This window comes from Nanorana parkeri, unplaced genomic scaffold (assembly GCF_000935625.1).
Source record: "Nanorana parkeri isolate BGI_ZX_2015 unplaced genomic scaffold, ASM93562v1 scaffold601, whole genome shotgun sequence".
Classification (NCBI taxonomy): Eukaryota; Metazoa; Chordata; class Amphibia; order Anura; family Dicroglossidae; genus Nanorana; species Nanorana parkeri.
The window spans coordinates 296,603-311,166 of NW_017306869.1; the positions used below are offsets into that span (position 1 = coordinate 296,603).

General features: G+C 42.3%; 2 protein-coding genes across 3 annotated transcripts in view; one reads left to right on the forward strand and one right to left on the reverse strand.

Moving 5' to 3' along the window:
- Positions 1-1,050, forward strand: part of CYFIP1 (cytoplasmic FMR1 interacting protein 1) — a 92,258-nt gene extending 91,208 nt beyond the window's left edge. For both annotated transcript variants that reach the window (XM_018562810.1, XM_018562809.1), the window contains exons 30-31: positions 16-163; positions 797-1,050. In XM_018562810.1, coding sequence (XP_018418312.1) covers positions 16-163; positions 797-961 — 313 coding nt within the window. In that variant the 3' untranslated portion in view covers positions 962-1,050. The remainder of the gene's footprint in view (positions 1-15; positions 164-796) is intronic.
- NIPA2 (non imprinted in Prader-Willi/Angelman syndrome 2) overlaps positions 1-14,564 on the reverse strand; it is a 37,784-nt gene that overhangs the window by 11,815 nt on the left and 11,405 nt on the right. Inside the window, exons 4-6 of the mRNA XM_018562812.1 lie at positions 12,805-12,895; positions 10,275-10,435; positions 8,596-9,304 (exon numbers count right to left, since the gene is read on the reverse strand). Coding sequence (XP_018418314.1) covers positions 8,661-9,304; positions 10,275-10,435; positions 12,805-12,895 — 896 coding nt within the window. The 3' untranslated portion in view covers positions 8,596-8,660. The remainder of the gene's footprint in view (positions 1-8,595; positions 9,305-10,274; positions 10,436-12,804; positions 12,896-14,564) is intronic.

Here is a 14,564-nt window from a genome sequence, read left to right on the forward strand (position 1 = left end):
TGACTCTTCTAATAGGCAGTGTTTTGGTGATGGCCTTCACTGGGCTGGCTGTATGATCATTGTTCTTTTGGGTCAGCACCGGCGCTTCAACGTTATGGACTTCTGCTATCATCTGCTGAAAGTACAGAAACATGATGGCAAGGATGAGATAATCAAGAATGTGGTATGTATGCTGGCGCCCCCCCATCCCATATCGCGTGTTGCAATGTTAAGTACACAGCTGTACTATTATATCTTCTTGTTCTCCGATGCACCTAGCCATCACATGTGTGTTGTGACCAATTACCATGGGAAAAGATTTTTAAAAAAGATGCATGCACTTTTTCAGTGTGATTTAGCCGCACCAGGCAGTCCATTCAAATAAAGGGGCTGCCCTACCACAGCACACCACAACACACCCCGCAGCATCTGTGTTAGGTTTGAAGGGGGGCTTAAACAGTTGTAGTCCATAGTTTAAGGGTGTGTTTGCGTATGAGCTGTATTTAGCCCCATAAAAGCCCATGTAAATGTGAAGCAAGTCAGTGCGCCTCATAAGCATACAGTTTTTTGTGTGCTTTTAGTTTAGAGCCAGTGTACATAAACCTTCAAGGTACCCAAATATGTAAAGTGAATGCTATCTCCTAGACCCGTCTGTGTTGTAAAGAGCATTGTACTTGGTATGAACGGAGCAAGTAACATCAGATCACAATCGCTTCATTAAAACAAGTCAAGCCGTGCTCCTCCTAGAACCACCTTATGCTTGTGCCATGCGAAAGTGGCCTGTCGCATATTTAACTGTTGCCTTTATCTTTTGCAGCCTTTGAAGAAGATGGTGGAACGCATACGTAAATTCCAGATGCTGAACGATGAGATATTTTTCATCTTCGAAAAGTACTTGAAGGCAGGAGATGGAGAAAGTACACCAGTAGAACATGTGCGCTGCTTCCAGCCTCCCATACACCAATCACTAGCCAGCAACTAAAGCCCCCCACCTGTACAATTTCTCATTGCCACACTGTATATTGCCTCCCTATACTGTATTTTCTGATAGAGACTGCAAAATAAGGCAGGGACTTCCTCTCAGTAGTTTAAGGATAACTATGGAACCTTTCAAAATGCTAAATCAATCAGATGTGTCTGTCCGTAGGGTATCACATTGTACATTACCCCTAAACTTAAGGTTTGTGTGTAGCCACTTGTCTGCTGTACAATACCTGCAAATCCTGCCAGTCCCTCACCTTTACATTTTCAATCTGACTACGCCAACAACAGAAGCAAAAAAGCGCACCTGTATCTTCCGTCGTCAGTTTGGCCGCCACGCTCCCAGCTCTACTGTTTATGTTGACAGCAGCTTCCAGCAGGAGTCTCGCTGTCAAACTGTAGATAGTGCTTGTAATGAATATTCCAATAGTTTCATTACAGTGTCACATAATACAAGACTAAACGAGCTAAATTACCTTTATTTCATTCTAAAAAAGGAAATTAGTTTGGAGTCAAAATATTTACTGTATTAAAATTGTTTTTTTTTTTTATTGTAGTGTGCACAAATCCTTTTCTTTAGCTTAGCATTGCTCCTATGAACACACCAAGCTGTCTCCATGCTGCAGGATCTGACCATCTTATAGAAGATGAGGGTCAGTCTGAAGAAGACAATACCCCTTTGCCTGCAGCTTGGGGACAGTTTATAGGACCAATGGCTCCAGGAAGCTGTAATCCCTATATGTAGAGGTGCCACTGCAGAGGTGAAAAAAAAAAAAGGTATTGATTGAATACTGGAAAGGTTGTCTTGTCTGCCGTCACATTTAACAGACTGTACACCTATCCTTTAACAAAGAGGGTATAAAAATAAACCCCAATGCTGTATGCAAACCTTTCTTCTTGTAGTCAGACAAGCAGAATAACAGGATCTTACAAAAGCCTAATCTTTGTCAAGTGCCTGCAACTTAACTTATTCAGCCCATAAACCGATCTACTGCGGATAACACTACCAGACACAGTGTGATATTTGTGTTTTTTTTAACCTTGAGATAAGGAAGCATAAAATGCAGTTACAGCGTTCTTAAGATTTTACTTCTCCAGTAACAAGTTATATTTCAGAAATGTAAAAAATATAATCTCTAATAATTAAGGCCATTGTGTATTGTCATGTTTGCAATAAAAGTTTATATTAACACTAGAAAATGTCTGTTGGATAGTTCAAATGAAACTCTATCTGAAAACACGGGCGGGCACACACGTAGGTAGATCAGGTAGAGGGAGTTAATGGGTGGTAGCACGCTTTGCTGCATGTGTTCAACTGTCCTGTGTGGGAGGCAAAATGGGTAACAATCTGGTGTGAGAACTTATTAGTCTACAGGAGGATGATCTGTGGGGAAGAAGCACAGTCGTCTTTGTAAGGTGGCTCTTTAGAAATTATACACTATATTACCAAAAGTATTGGGACACCCCTCCAAATCATTGGATTCAGGTGTTCCGTGAAATTTCCTTGCTACTAAATACTCCACAGTCACCTGTTAGTGGTATTATAACAAAGTGGAAGCAACTGGGAACAACAGCAACTCAGCCACGAAGTGGTAGGCCAAGTAAAATGACAGAGCAGGGTCAGCGCATGCTGAAGCGCACAGTGTGCAGAAGTCGCCAACTGTCTGCAGAGTCAAAAGCTACAGACCTCCAAACTTCGTGTGGCCTTCAGATTGGCACAACAACAGTGCGTAGAGAGCTTAATGGGATGGGTTTCCATGGGCGAGCAGCTGCATCCAAGCCTTACATATCACCAAGTGCAATGCAAAGCGTCGGATGCAGTGGTATAAAGCACGCCGCCACTGGAATCTAGAGAAGTGGAGACGTGTTCTCTGGAGTGACGAATCACGCTTCTCTGTCTGGCAAACCAATGGATGTGTCTGGGTTTGGCGGTTGCCAGGAGAACGGTACTTGCCTGACTGCATTGTGTAAAGTTTGGTGGAGGGGGGGATTATGGTGCGAGGTTGTTTTTCAGGGGTTGGGATGGACCCCTTAGTTCCAGTGAAGCAAACTCTTAAGGCATCAGCATACCAAGACATTCTGGACAATTTCATCCTCCCACCTTTGTGGGAACAGTTTGGGGATGGCCCTTCCTGTTCCAACATGACTGTGTACCAGTGCACAAAGCAAAGTCCATAAAGACATGGATGAGGGAGTTTGGGGGGGAGGAACTTGACTGGCCTGCACAGAGTCCTGACCTCAACACCATAGAACACCTTTGGGATGAATTAGAGCGGAGACTGCGAGCCCGGCCTTCTCGTCCAACATCACTACCTGACCTCACTAATGCGATTCTGGAAGAATGGTCAAACATTCCCATAGACACACTCCTAAACCTTGTGGACGCCTTCCCAGAAGAGTTGAAGCTGTTATAGCTGCAAAGGGTGGGCCAACTCAATATTGAACCCTACGGACTAAGTCTGGAAAGCCATTAAAGTTCATGTGCGTGTAAAGTCAGGCGTCCCAATACTTTTGGTAATATAGTATATCAGCTAGTGGGGAGGACTGAGCCCGGGACTCATTTGTCCCCTGAGCTAGTAAAAATAAGATATGCAGAGTTGGTAGCTCTGAGTAGATGTACTCCACCATTCAGACCTCAACGAGAACAGGTAACCGCATTTAGTAACAGATGTAGCTAGCTGCTTCCTTTTCAGACCCGTGGTCAGAGTCTGGCCGAGTGAAGTCTTCCAGTGTCAGCCTTGGTGTCATGTGACTATACAAAGAGCTGCAAAGATGATCAACACTAGAAGGCTGCTTTGTCAGGCTCTGTGATCACAGGTCTGAGCTGGGAGCTTTAAAATGCTTGCCATTTGTCAGTGATGGTGGGTCCTGTTATTAGGGGAGAATGATTAATCTATAAATAACGAGCGAGAACAATTTGTGCCACAATAAGCCATTTGCTTTAAGACATTACCCACCTTTCACTATGCCTACCAAACTAAATATCTATGCACCTCCGCTCCCTCTAGTGGCCATAATGTATTATCACAAACTACAATTGAACTGGGAGAAACTTCATGTCCACTGTATTAGTGGACATGGTGACCACTGTATTATTACACTACATTCAAACTGGTGGAAAAAAATATATATTAAGAACATTCGTTAGTCATTCACCCAAAATTACTGTTCACAGAGTGAAGGGACCTGCAAACGGTTTATAAATAGATCCCTTTGTGAGGCGCACTTTCTTTAGGTATCAGAAAACCCCGCCTACAATACGAGGGCCAGCTGGTCATGTTTGTGTCCTCCCAGCTCAAAAGTTCCCAGTGCTCCCCTGAAGCTAAGAGATTGCAATGTGGTTTAGTTGGTGAGAATTGGTTATTTTTAGGGAAAAGGTTTTTATATGGTAGACTGGCCTTTAAGAGGGATGCTGCTATGGGAAAGACTGATCTGTTAGATATCAAAGACCACCAGATCCTCTTAAAGTGACACTAAACTCAGGAGTTAAATCTTAAAAATACATTCAAGTACCTGAACTATTAACAAAATGTCTTATTTGTGTATCACGTGGCTGTAGAGCCTCAAATCATCTCTGAATTGGTGCTGACACTGTCCTTCCTTCTGGAGGGTGGCTACTTTTGTTCCCCATGGTCCCTGTGTGTGTTGTAAAAAGTAGTCACCACTCCAAGCTCACTTCTGTGATGGACTCCAATCTCATGTTTTAGTCTACTAATTTGTACTGAGATTGTAGTCCATCACAGAAGCAAGCTTGGAACGGTGATATTCTAACAGACTCTGCAGAGGCATCCACAATAAATCCTACTGCTTTAAAATAGGAAGAGGACTCCAGTAACTGCTCTTGGAGTACCAGCAACAAGATGAGCCCTCAAGCAAGAGACAGAACTACATTTCCGGGGACAAGTTGTAGCCAAGGCAGGTTTTAGACTAGCCAGGGTAGAATCCCAAGCTCTCCTAAACAGCACATCCATTTTCTCATCCACTGCATGCTTTAGAACAGGGGTCTCAAACCTCTGGCCCTCCAGCTGTGATGAAACTACAAATCCCATGATGCATCTCTCTACAGGAGTCATGTCTGTGAGGATCTTGCAATGCCTCATGGGATTTGTAGTTCCACCACAGCTGGAGGGCCAAAGGTTTGAGACCCCTGCTTTAGAACATCCATATCTTTAAAGGCAAGATGATTTCCTAGACACTTTTGAAAAAGGAGCATCCAGCTTAGGATTTTGGTTCCAGACCAAGGCTGGATCATCATCATAAGGGAACCACCGCTTCAGACTATTAGATAAGAAAGGTTTCTTTTCTGGCTCCGACCATCCTTTAAAAATTGAAGCAGTAAGAACCTAGTGAACAAGAAAAAACACAAGACATCCTTCTTTGCAACCCTTGGTACATAAGCTCATGCCTGCAAAGTAAAACTTTCTCTTCATAAATTGCTCTAAGTAAACTATCCACATCCTCCAGAGATCATTTCAATCTGCACATTGAGGAAGGTTTGTTTCATTCAACCTTTGCCGAAGAATCATTTTGGGAAGGACCAGGTTCATTAAACTCATCGTGCTTGTGAAAAACTTTCCCTGCAACTAAAGGCAGAAAAGCAGGAGGACTTAGACACACAAGGGCTCTCCTGTCCTCAATCAGGGATCGGAGAGAGTGAAAGTTGGATGCCAGTTCTTCCTTTACCGAGGACAAAAGACTACTACAGGCACTAGCAGATTCTTCTGTAAACAAACTGCTGACACGGCCTTGGAATGAGCAGCATTGAGCTTAGCATCACACACTTCCTTCTGGATAGACTTAGCTTTGTCTGGAGCCTTGGCTTGCAAGATACAAGTGAAAGGGCCCCTCCAACATGAGAATTCGTCCTCACAAATCACCAACAGTGTGACCTACACAAAAAGGGCCCGACCCCATGTAAGAAAAGCGGCACAATAAGCCAAGGTAGCAAGTGGGATAAAAACAGCACCATTTACCTGGGTCCACATAAGCCTGCAATGGATCCATCAGTAGCAACACATCCTCCTGTCGGCATCCTCACAGCCTGTGCTGAGAATACGTGACAACTGAAGTACCGCCTAGGCCCCTACCGGCAGTGACATCATGTGGGAGGAAGCCTGGGACCTTCAGCAGAGCCATGTGAGTCACCAGACAGCCCAGCTACTAGCCCACTGGAGAGAGGGGGAGAGTGCGAGGAGGGAGAGAGAGAGAGATAGAGGGAGAGAGGGCAAGAGGGAGAGAGGGCAAGAGGGAGGGAGAGAGAGAGAGAGGGCAAGAGGGAGTGTGAGAGAGAGAGAGGGCAAGAGGGAGGGAGAGAGAGGGCAAGAGGGAGGGAGAGAGAGGGCAAGAGGGAGGGAGAGAGAGGGCAAGAGGGAGGGAGAGAGAGAGAGGGGGCAAGAGGGAGGGAGAGAGAGAGAGGGAGGGAGAGAGTTTTCTCCAGCAAAGAGAGCATCCAACTTTCTAGAACACTAGCAATAAAAACATGGTGATTAAAAGGCAGGGTTATAGTAGATTGGCCTTCAACTGGTTGTTCTGTTTCCAGTGTCTACCTCCTGAAAGCAGATACACAACTCACACATCTACTTATTTTTATTTTTTTCTAGTTTTAGATAGGATGGGGAACTTTAAAAAAAAAAAAAGTATTATTTTCTGTCTGTGATCCTGTTCTGGGACAGAAAGGTACAAGGAAATAAAAACCATCAGAAGTTCTAAACCTGTCAGGAAGAGGAGAAATCTATCCATGTTGTTCATTTACCATGGTAAGTAGCATGGAATGCCCACAACTATGTATGTAAAGGTTTTTCATGTCTTTCTAATCCGTGTTGGGTTACCTATGGTACATGTTATTTGTAAACTTCCCTGTGAAATAAAGAATATACAAACACAATCTTTCGGCATTAGTTGCAGGGTTTCAAAGAAACATTTTATTTCAAAATAGGTTATGTTTCACAATTTGTTTTATGACTTACCCAATCTTGTATTGTACAAAGGCAGCGAGATTAAATTGCAGGAGACAGTGCAGATCATAAAGCATACAGAGCAGAAATTTAGACAATTTTTATTTATATACAATTAAAAGTTACCAGTGCAACAGATTTCAGGAGTCTAAAAATTATTTACAGTTTTACATGCCCAAATTAAGAACAGGAAAAAACAAAAAACAAAAAAGAAGAGTAAGGCAAAATAAACCATTGCCGCGCAAGCAGGCCCAATCAAAACCTGTGCTAAAAGGATTGTCTGTACAGTTTGGGGGATCAAATCACTTCAAATAGTCAGACTTTTTAAAATGGCCAAGCAAGGGAAATTCACATGGATTTCTATTCAACAAGGTTATTCAATTTCAAATGACATTTTGCATTGATTTTTCATAGAACAGGATGGCGTGGCCTCTCAATGGTCATTTCACTGTCACCGGCCAATACTGGATTTGGGTCTGCCCCGCAGACTGCACATCCTGTTACTGCTAAGGATTCATTATGCAACTGTATCTACTGCAAAGACTCAAATCAAAACTGGCCTTCTGAAAAGGAATAAGGTATCTCGTAATACAAAGTGATCCGGTTTAGTATGTAAGAGTGGCACAGAGATTCTTGGTTAATCTTTGTTTTTGACTGGAGCTGGAAGTAGCCTTTCAAATAAAAAGACAATGCAGCTCCTACGCACTCCTGCTCCATGGCGTTGAATGCCGTCTACATTTTCCACAGTGCTGCCACCAAGTGCTTTCTTTTAGGGTATGAGCTTTTCTGAGAGTCCACAAGTGCAAAGAGTATAAAAGACCCTGTACTAAGAGAATACAGAGCCCGCCACCCCAAACAAGTATTCTTAAAAGTAGGTCAGCATGGCAGCCTCTGTATTGCTGCGTAGGGGTTCCCTTCACAGGGCAGAAAATATACAATAAAACTAGGTTTACATAAAAGGGCAGTCAGTAGCATTCACAAATAAAAACCTAAAAGTCTTTCAGTAGCTTAAGAACAACTGAATCCAGTCCAGATAAAATGTAGAATCCGGAGGAAGATCATTTCTTTTACATAGAAGATTTATCATGCTCGGACCCAAATCTAGAATAGCCTAAAAAAAGGGGGCTGCCCAGTCAATGTAAATCATGCAACATATTTACAGATTTGTGAATGTTATTGACAGATGATTAGCCCTTTTATCTAACTAGCTTGTATTTGACATTTTCTGCATATTACTGTGCAGATGCCCAAAGAACCCATAGGACATGCTTGCTTCCCTATACAATTTGTAGGTGACCGAGTCTCCAATTATAAAATGTACCGATAATTTCCACAGAAGGTTCAGACAGCCTTTGACTCTCCAATTACTAAGCTGCAGGAACCAGAGACTACCTATCCATCAAATAATAATAGTGGACTTATAAAGCAGCAGCATCATCAATGGACATGTTCCTATCGGCGATACATGTAATTGCTGCGCCACGGTAATTCTGATGTTTGTTGTACTGTCCTTGCATTTGGTTTTGAAGTTGGGTTAGGCATGTTGCCGGCTTTCCTTATAAAATGTCATCGATAAAGCGCTTTGGTCCAGATAATGGAGAGTAACACAGCGGAGCCACAGCTGCCCACATGTCATTATTACATGAAGTCACTGATCTAAACTTGTAATATTCACTCAGTGGCCCTTCATATGAGATTAGCATGGTGTATGAGGTTTTCCAGCAACGGAGAAAACAACATTTCAGTTTAAAAGGATGCCAAATTCCCACTGCGGCGAGAAGTGGTCTTCTCATTTATCTGGATCTCATTTTCACAGAGAAGAGAGGTCTCCTCATTCCCATTAAGGTGTTCATAGATGTTGTTGGGTAGATTCCCATTTATGATTCGTTCATCTTTTCTCAGGGAAACCGGAAGGCTGGTCAAGGTGAAAGAAACATCTTTGAAGGCATGCAATAAAAAGATGCCGATAATAATGGTTAAGAAGCCACTGAAGGTCCCAATCATGTCCTTAACAGACATATGTTGCCATTCTTTGAACAGAATGGCAGAGCATGTAAGCACTGAGGTGGTAAAGAACACATAGTATATTGGAGTCACTAAGGACGTGTTAAATATATCCAGTGCTCGGTTTAAATAGTTTATCTGAGTGCTTACACAAGCTATAAGGCTAATCAATAGGATCCAGGCCAAGGGATTTCTCAGGACAGGCTCTCCAGCAAAGAGTCCCTTAATAGCAATTCCTAATCCTTTGACACAGGAGACGGAAAGGGCCCCAATGACAGAGCAGATGGAAATATACACCAAAAGATTGGATTGGCCGTGACTTGGTCCCACCACAAAAATAAGGATCAGCGATACAATGACGACTGCTGTTGCAAAAAGTATAAACCCTAAAAAGCAGAAAGAAAAAAAAAGGGTTTCAGTTTATGTATTGTCACACATTTCACACACGTACACGTCCTTCCGTATCCTACACACACACACGTGGCTGTATCATTAGAATGAACTATGACCTCATTACACACACACGTGGCTGTATCATTAGAATGAACTATGACCTCATTACATACACACGTGGCTGTATCATTAGAATGAACTATGACCTCATTACATACACACGTGGCTGTATCATTAGAATTAACTATGACCTCATTACAAAGAATAAGTGCATTTTTGCTTCACCCTTTCTCCCACCCCTGGGCATCCCTTCCTCACACCTCCACTTTGCATCACAACTGCAACACATAGAAATGTATTTCATATGTGGAGCCATTTATCTTAATTCTAAACAAAGAATCCAGTCTTTCCATCGTTTTGGCTGGCTGAATTTGGGAAAGCTGAAGGGAACGGGATAGGCCCTCCCTTTAACTTCACTAATAATAAGAAAAACGAAGAAAAAAAAAAAAGAAAAAAAAAAGAAGCATTTTGATGAAACCCTCAAAGAAAGCTACCCGGACCAAAGCAAACTTCTCTGCACCTCCAACAACAGGAAGACTGTAACCTTCCACTGGGACTGAAATACCCTTGCCAGCAGTCTGCATTATGACACGCAACCACCCCTGGGGTTATGAATGCATTCTGAATCCTACTTTTCTCACTGATAACCACATCCACTTCATCCCAGGCTAATAACCTGCACTCCTCCCTGGACGAATGGCTGTCAGCACCCCTCCAGAGTGGCAGGTACACTGTACAGCTATAATAAAAATAAAATAAATGTGGAATTATTCTATTTCTACATAGCTTCATCCAACCACCACCGCCTACATTCCCCTTTGTATGTGACATTTTACTTATATAGGAAGACAAATATTACACTCGCACCTCATAACACTGAAATTCTGTATGTAGGTACATTACCTGGGTCTGCTAATTTGACAGACATTTCACTTAAACTCCGAATCTCCTCTTCTTGGGGGGCATGGATGACCATCACAGTTGATCCCAATATGCTCAGCAAACATCCAATCTTCCCATGAAGATTTAACTTCTCATTTAGGAAGTATGATGACAGGATGGCACTGCAATAAAAGGGGGCAGAAGTCACAACGCACCCTTAAAGCAAGGAATCATCACATATGCTAGTGTTTGATACAAACTAACAGGGTCATCTAGTGATCTCCAATTACAGCACTATTTAGTAGTACCTCGATCACAGTCCTGGTAGGTGTGTGCATTCAATGGCCACTCTACTCTAAAAAGTTTTCATCTATAGTCCAAGTCTGATTGGCTGGGTCACTGCCTGGCTTGGGGACTCCAGTGATGAGACTGACAACTGAAGAATGCACTGACCCCAATATCCTGTTTTAGGGTGGCTGCTTTCCCTGTAGGGTCCTATGGAGACACCCCCTTGTATTTGCTGGTAAGCTGTGTGCGTCTCCACAAACACACAGGCACAGCATGGCATTGTTATCCCCCTATGTAATAGCAATGAGCACCAGCGCGCAAAAACGACAATTGCGCTACACACGTTACATATCGCAGCGAACGTCGCAGTGAGAGCAATCATTTTAGGGCCATCAATCACTGATAACACTAAACTGATGAGCCGTGAAAGCTTTTAAAGCGTCGCCTATGGCCAATTTTGGGTATTATCGTTTTTTGAGGTTTCGTGCGCGCACGCAATTCTAAGGCTTGACATGTTTGGTGTCTATTTACCCGACGTGACACCGTCTTATATTTTACCAAAAAATTGGGTAATTATAAATGTTTTATCATTTAATATAGGGGAAACAGTTTTTTTTTTTTATTTCGATAATTTTCCTTAATATAGTAAAAAATAAAACCCCAGTGGTGAATAAATACCACCAAAAGAAATCTCTATCTGTCCCCAAAAAATGGTATAAAATACATTTCAGTACAGCGTTGCATGACGGAATAAATGTCAGTCAAAGTACCGCTTCACTACACCTGATATTTCTGCAATAATATGCAGCAACGTCTAGCCATAGAATATCATGGACTATATTTCATTATAATCAGTTAGACGTATATCTGAACAATCACTATACATAAACTCAGTGAAAGAGCCATGCAGATTCCTCTACATATTCACTGAACATGGAACAGTCCTCATCTACACAGGAGATATTGATCAGTCTCAATGAGGGCAAAGGCACCCCAATCCCAGCAAAAGCAAGCTTACTGTGCATCTGCGACAGCTCTGCTTTTGCCACATTGAGCTACTGACCTTTAACAGCTCTGGCAGAGTCATTTACGACTCTGCCAAAGTCATGGTTTCTAACATCCATTCAAATGAATTTAAAGTAGAGCTACAACCTCCTAGCCCTTACAGCCAAGGAAGGTGCCATCTTAGCCTGTATTTGTATTGCAGTTGCCATGGTTCTGCAAGTGATCAGCTATTACACCAGCCATTAGAGAGCGTGAAAGTTCATGTGAGATTGGGGAAGGAGGTTGCTTTTTTGAGGGGGGAGACCTAGTGACCTCTTCAGTTAGCTTTGTTGGAGCCTCAGTGAATGGCAGTGCATCTGTGAGACCCGTTTTCTAAGATTATTATGTCTTCTGTCTTTCCTGAATTCTTTTTTTCCCCAAACTTCTTTCCTTTCTTTTCTCGCTCGTTCTAGACATCTTTATCAGTTTTGCTTTATCAGCAAAGTTATGTTACCTATGAACGTATGACGGGTATAGTTACTGATTAATCTAATGGCCTCTCTAATAGTGGTAAATTGCCTGGATAACCCTTACTCAAAAGGACTTATGATGGTCAGGTCTTGTTATGTATCTTTACTCCATTTCATGTGCTGAGCGCTTATTATGTGTCTTCTCCGATTTATATTTTGCACGGTCTTTTTAAGGCACTTGTTATGCTTTCCTAAACTTAATGACAAACTTTTGAAACAGAAAGATCATGTGAGAGCTGAAATAAGCACACCGGCTACCTTGATAACCGTTTTGAGAGGCAGTTAAATTAATGGGTCTAGTTCCACTTTAAACATATTACTTCTACATTCTATTGTTAACTATGAGCAAAATACATCATTTAAATGCGTCACAATATGTCTGTGAAGGTTCTCATTCATCCAGGTCATGGTATATCTGTAAAAAATAAGTCAAGGCAACTGGACTTGCTGTATCTTTCTAGAAAAATACAGCAAGTCCAGTTGCCTTGACTTATTTTTTTACAGATATAATTTAAATGGAACAACTTATGTCAGTGTACATGTCTGACTGCTATGGGAGATTTGGATCATGGTTTTAAATAGTACCTGCAACGTTAAACCTGTATGAACTACTAATGATATAAAAATGTGCAAAAAGAGCAAGAGCCTGTGCTGTAAACAAACCGATGACAGATTAACTAGTCCATAACACAACATAGATAAGATAGGAACATTTAGATTAATATACAGATACATTTTAGGCATAGTACCTGACTAGTACACTCAAAGCTCCCAAGGGTGTCACAAGGGTAGCTGGTGCAAAAGCGTATGCTGCAAAGTTTGCAACTTCTCCAGCTCCCACTGAAAGATAGAGAAACAAACTGTCAGAAAACAGGGAGGACACTACTGAAAAATAATTACTGTAATACCTTCAATGAAACTGGGTATAAAACCAGAACAATTACACATTTACTCATCAGAAACTGGTTTGCTTTCTAAGAATGCCTCATGCAGCGGAAAAAATAATAATCCAGCAGATAAAATGTTAATACAAGTTATGGCTTTTAATCAGACTTAACAGGCCATCAACTTTCACACAGACTGAATAGAACAGTTGTGGTAAATCTTAAGCAGATTGTAAAGTTGATCGGCAGGTTTACCTGATTTGACAACCTACCATAAATTATTCCACATATTGCCATATGAATAAAGCATTGAATAAGCAATGTGCAGGTTGCTATCTGTCCTCAATAATAGGTCAGAAAGGAATTTATTTATGTACTCACACAGATTGACCACAAAATAACATTTTTGGCCCTGGCTACATCCACTGGTTAAAGAAGCTCCTGATCCCCCCAGATCAAGCGAAGTATAAACAGCAAAGGAGTGAGGGAGAGGAAAGTTAGCAGAATCACTAAGAGCATTCACCCGATTCCTCAGGAAGACAGGTGTCATGAAGTCCTCCAGATGTACTCTCTTTCGGGCAGAGTACATGAAGCAGGAAACTAGGTGTTCTGTCTGCTGACAATCCAAGGAGATCTAGGGCCCTCTAGGAATTATTTCCACCTGCCAGAGAGAGCCTGAGGTGCACCTAGGCGTTCAGACCTCTCCCCCCCTGTGCGGATGCAAGTGGTTGCGAAGAGCCAGTTTCCCAAGCATTGTTCTTAGTGGAGACAGTGCAAGCAAGGCCAATACTCTCAGCATTGTTTAGAGCAGGGGTCAGCCTACTTTCCCTGGAGCAGAAAATGTTCCCACTCCTTCCCGAAGGTGAAGGCACAGCTACACCTGGATGGTGTCAGACCCATGTAGGATATAAGCTTAGATGCTTATAACAAGCCATCACAACTGAAGCTTAAAGCTCCAGACATTTGTTCCACATGTTTAATTAGGACAGGGGTCTACTCCAGTGGTGTAGAGATCCTTTTGGAGGGATCTGACCCAATCTACCCCTATTTGACAGATTAAGGTCACTACCCACACTGAATGGAGGGCAGAAGCAACCAGTTTAAACTGTGATTTAAGGAAGGATTCTAGCTGCTGGTCAGTAGAATCATTAAGATTAACGTGTAGTTAGGTGTACTTCTACCTGTCTGGCAGCATTCCTGTAAGGTAGATCACTAGGATCTATAGGAAGAATAGACCACCATTTAACAAACTCCCTTTCAAAGGGGATTAGTTCCAACACATTCGGTTGGTAATTCAGTGTGCTTCCAGTCCACATAGAGGAATACATTGAATAGCAGGTATAGTGGAAAGATCTATGTAGCTACAGGAGCTCTAAAAGACCCAAGACTGGAGACAGTAGGCTAATCCTCCAAATGAGGTGTAGTACAAACTGCATCAAAAAGGTCTCAAATGATCCTTTGTAATTGTGAGGCGACACCTGCGATGCCTTCAAGGGGAATTTTTTCAGAGATAGACTGTAGGCTGTCTATTTCAGAGATTGTCGCAGCAACTGTTGGCCTAGCCTTTCTTAGGCCTGGAGAAGGTCAGAGAGAAACTGATGGCAGAGAGGGGGACTAAGGTATAA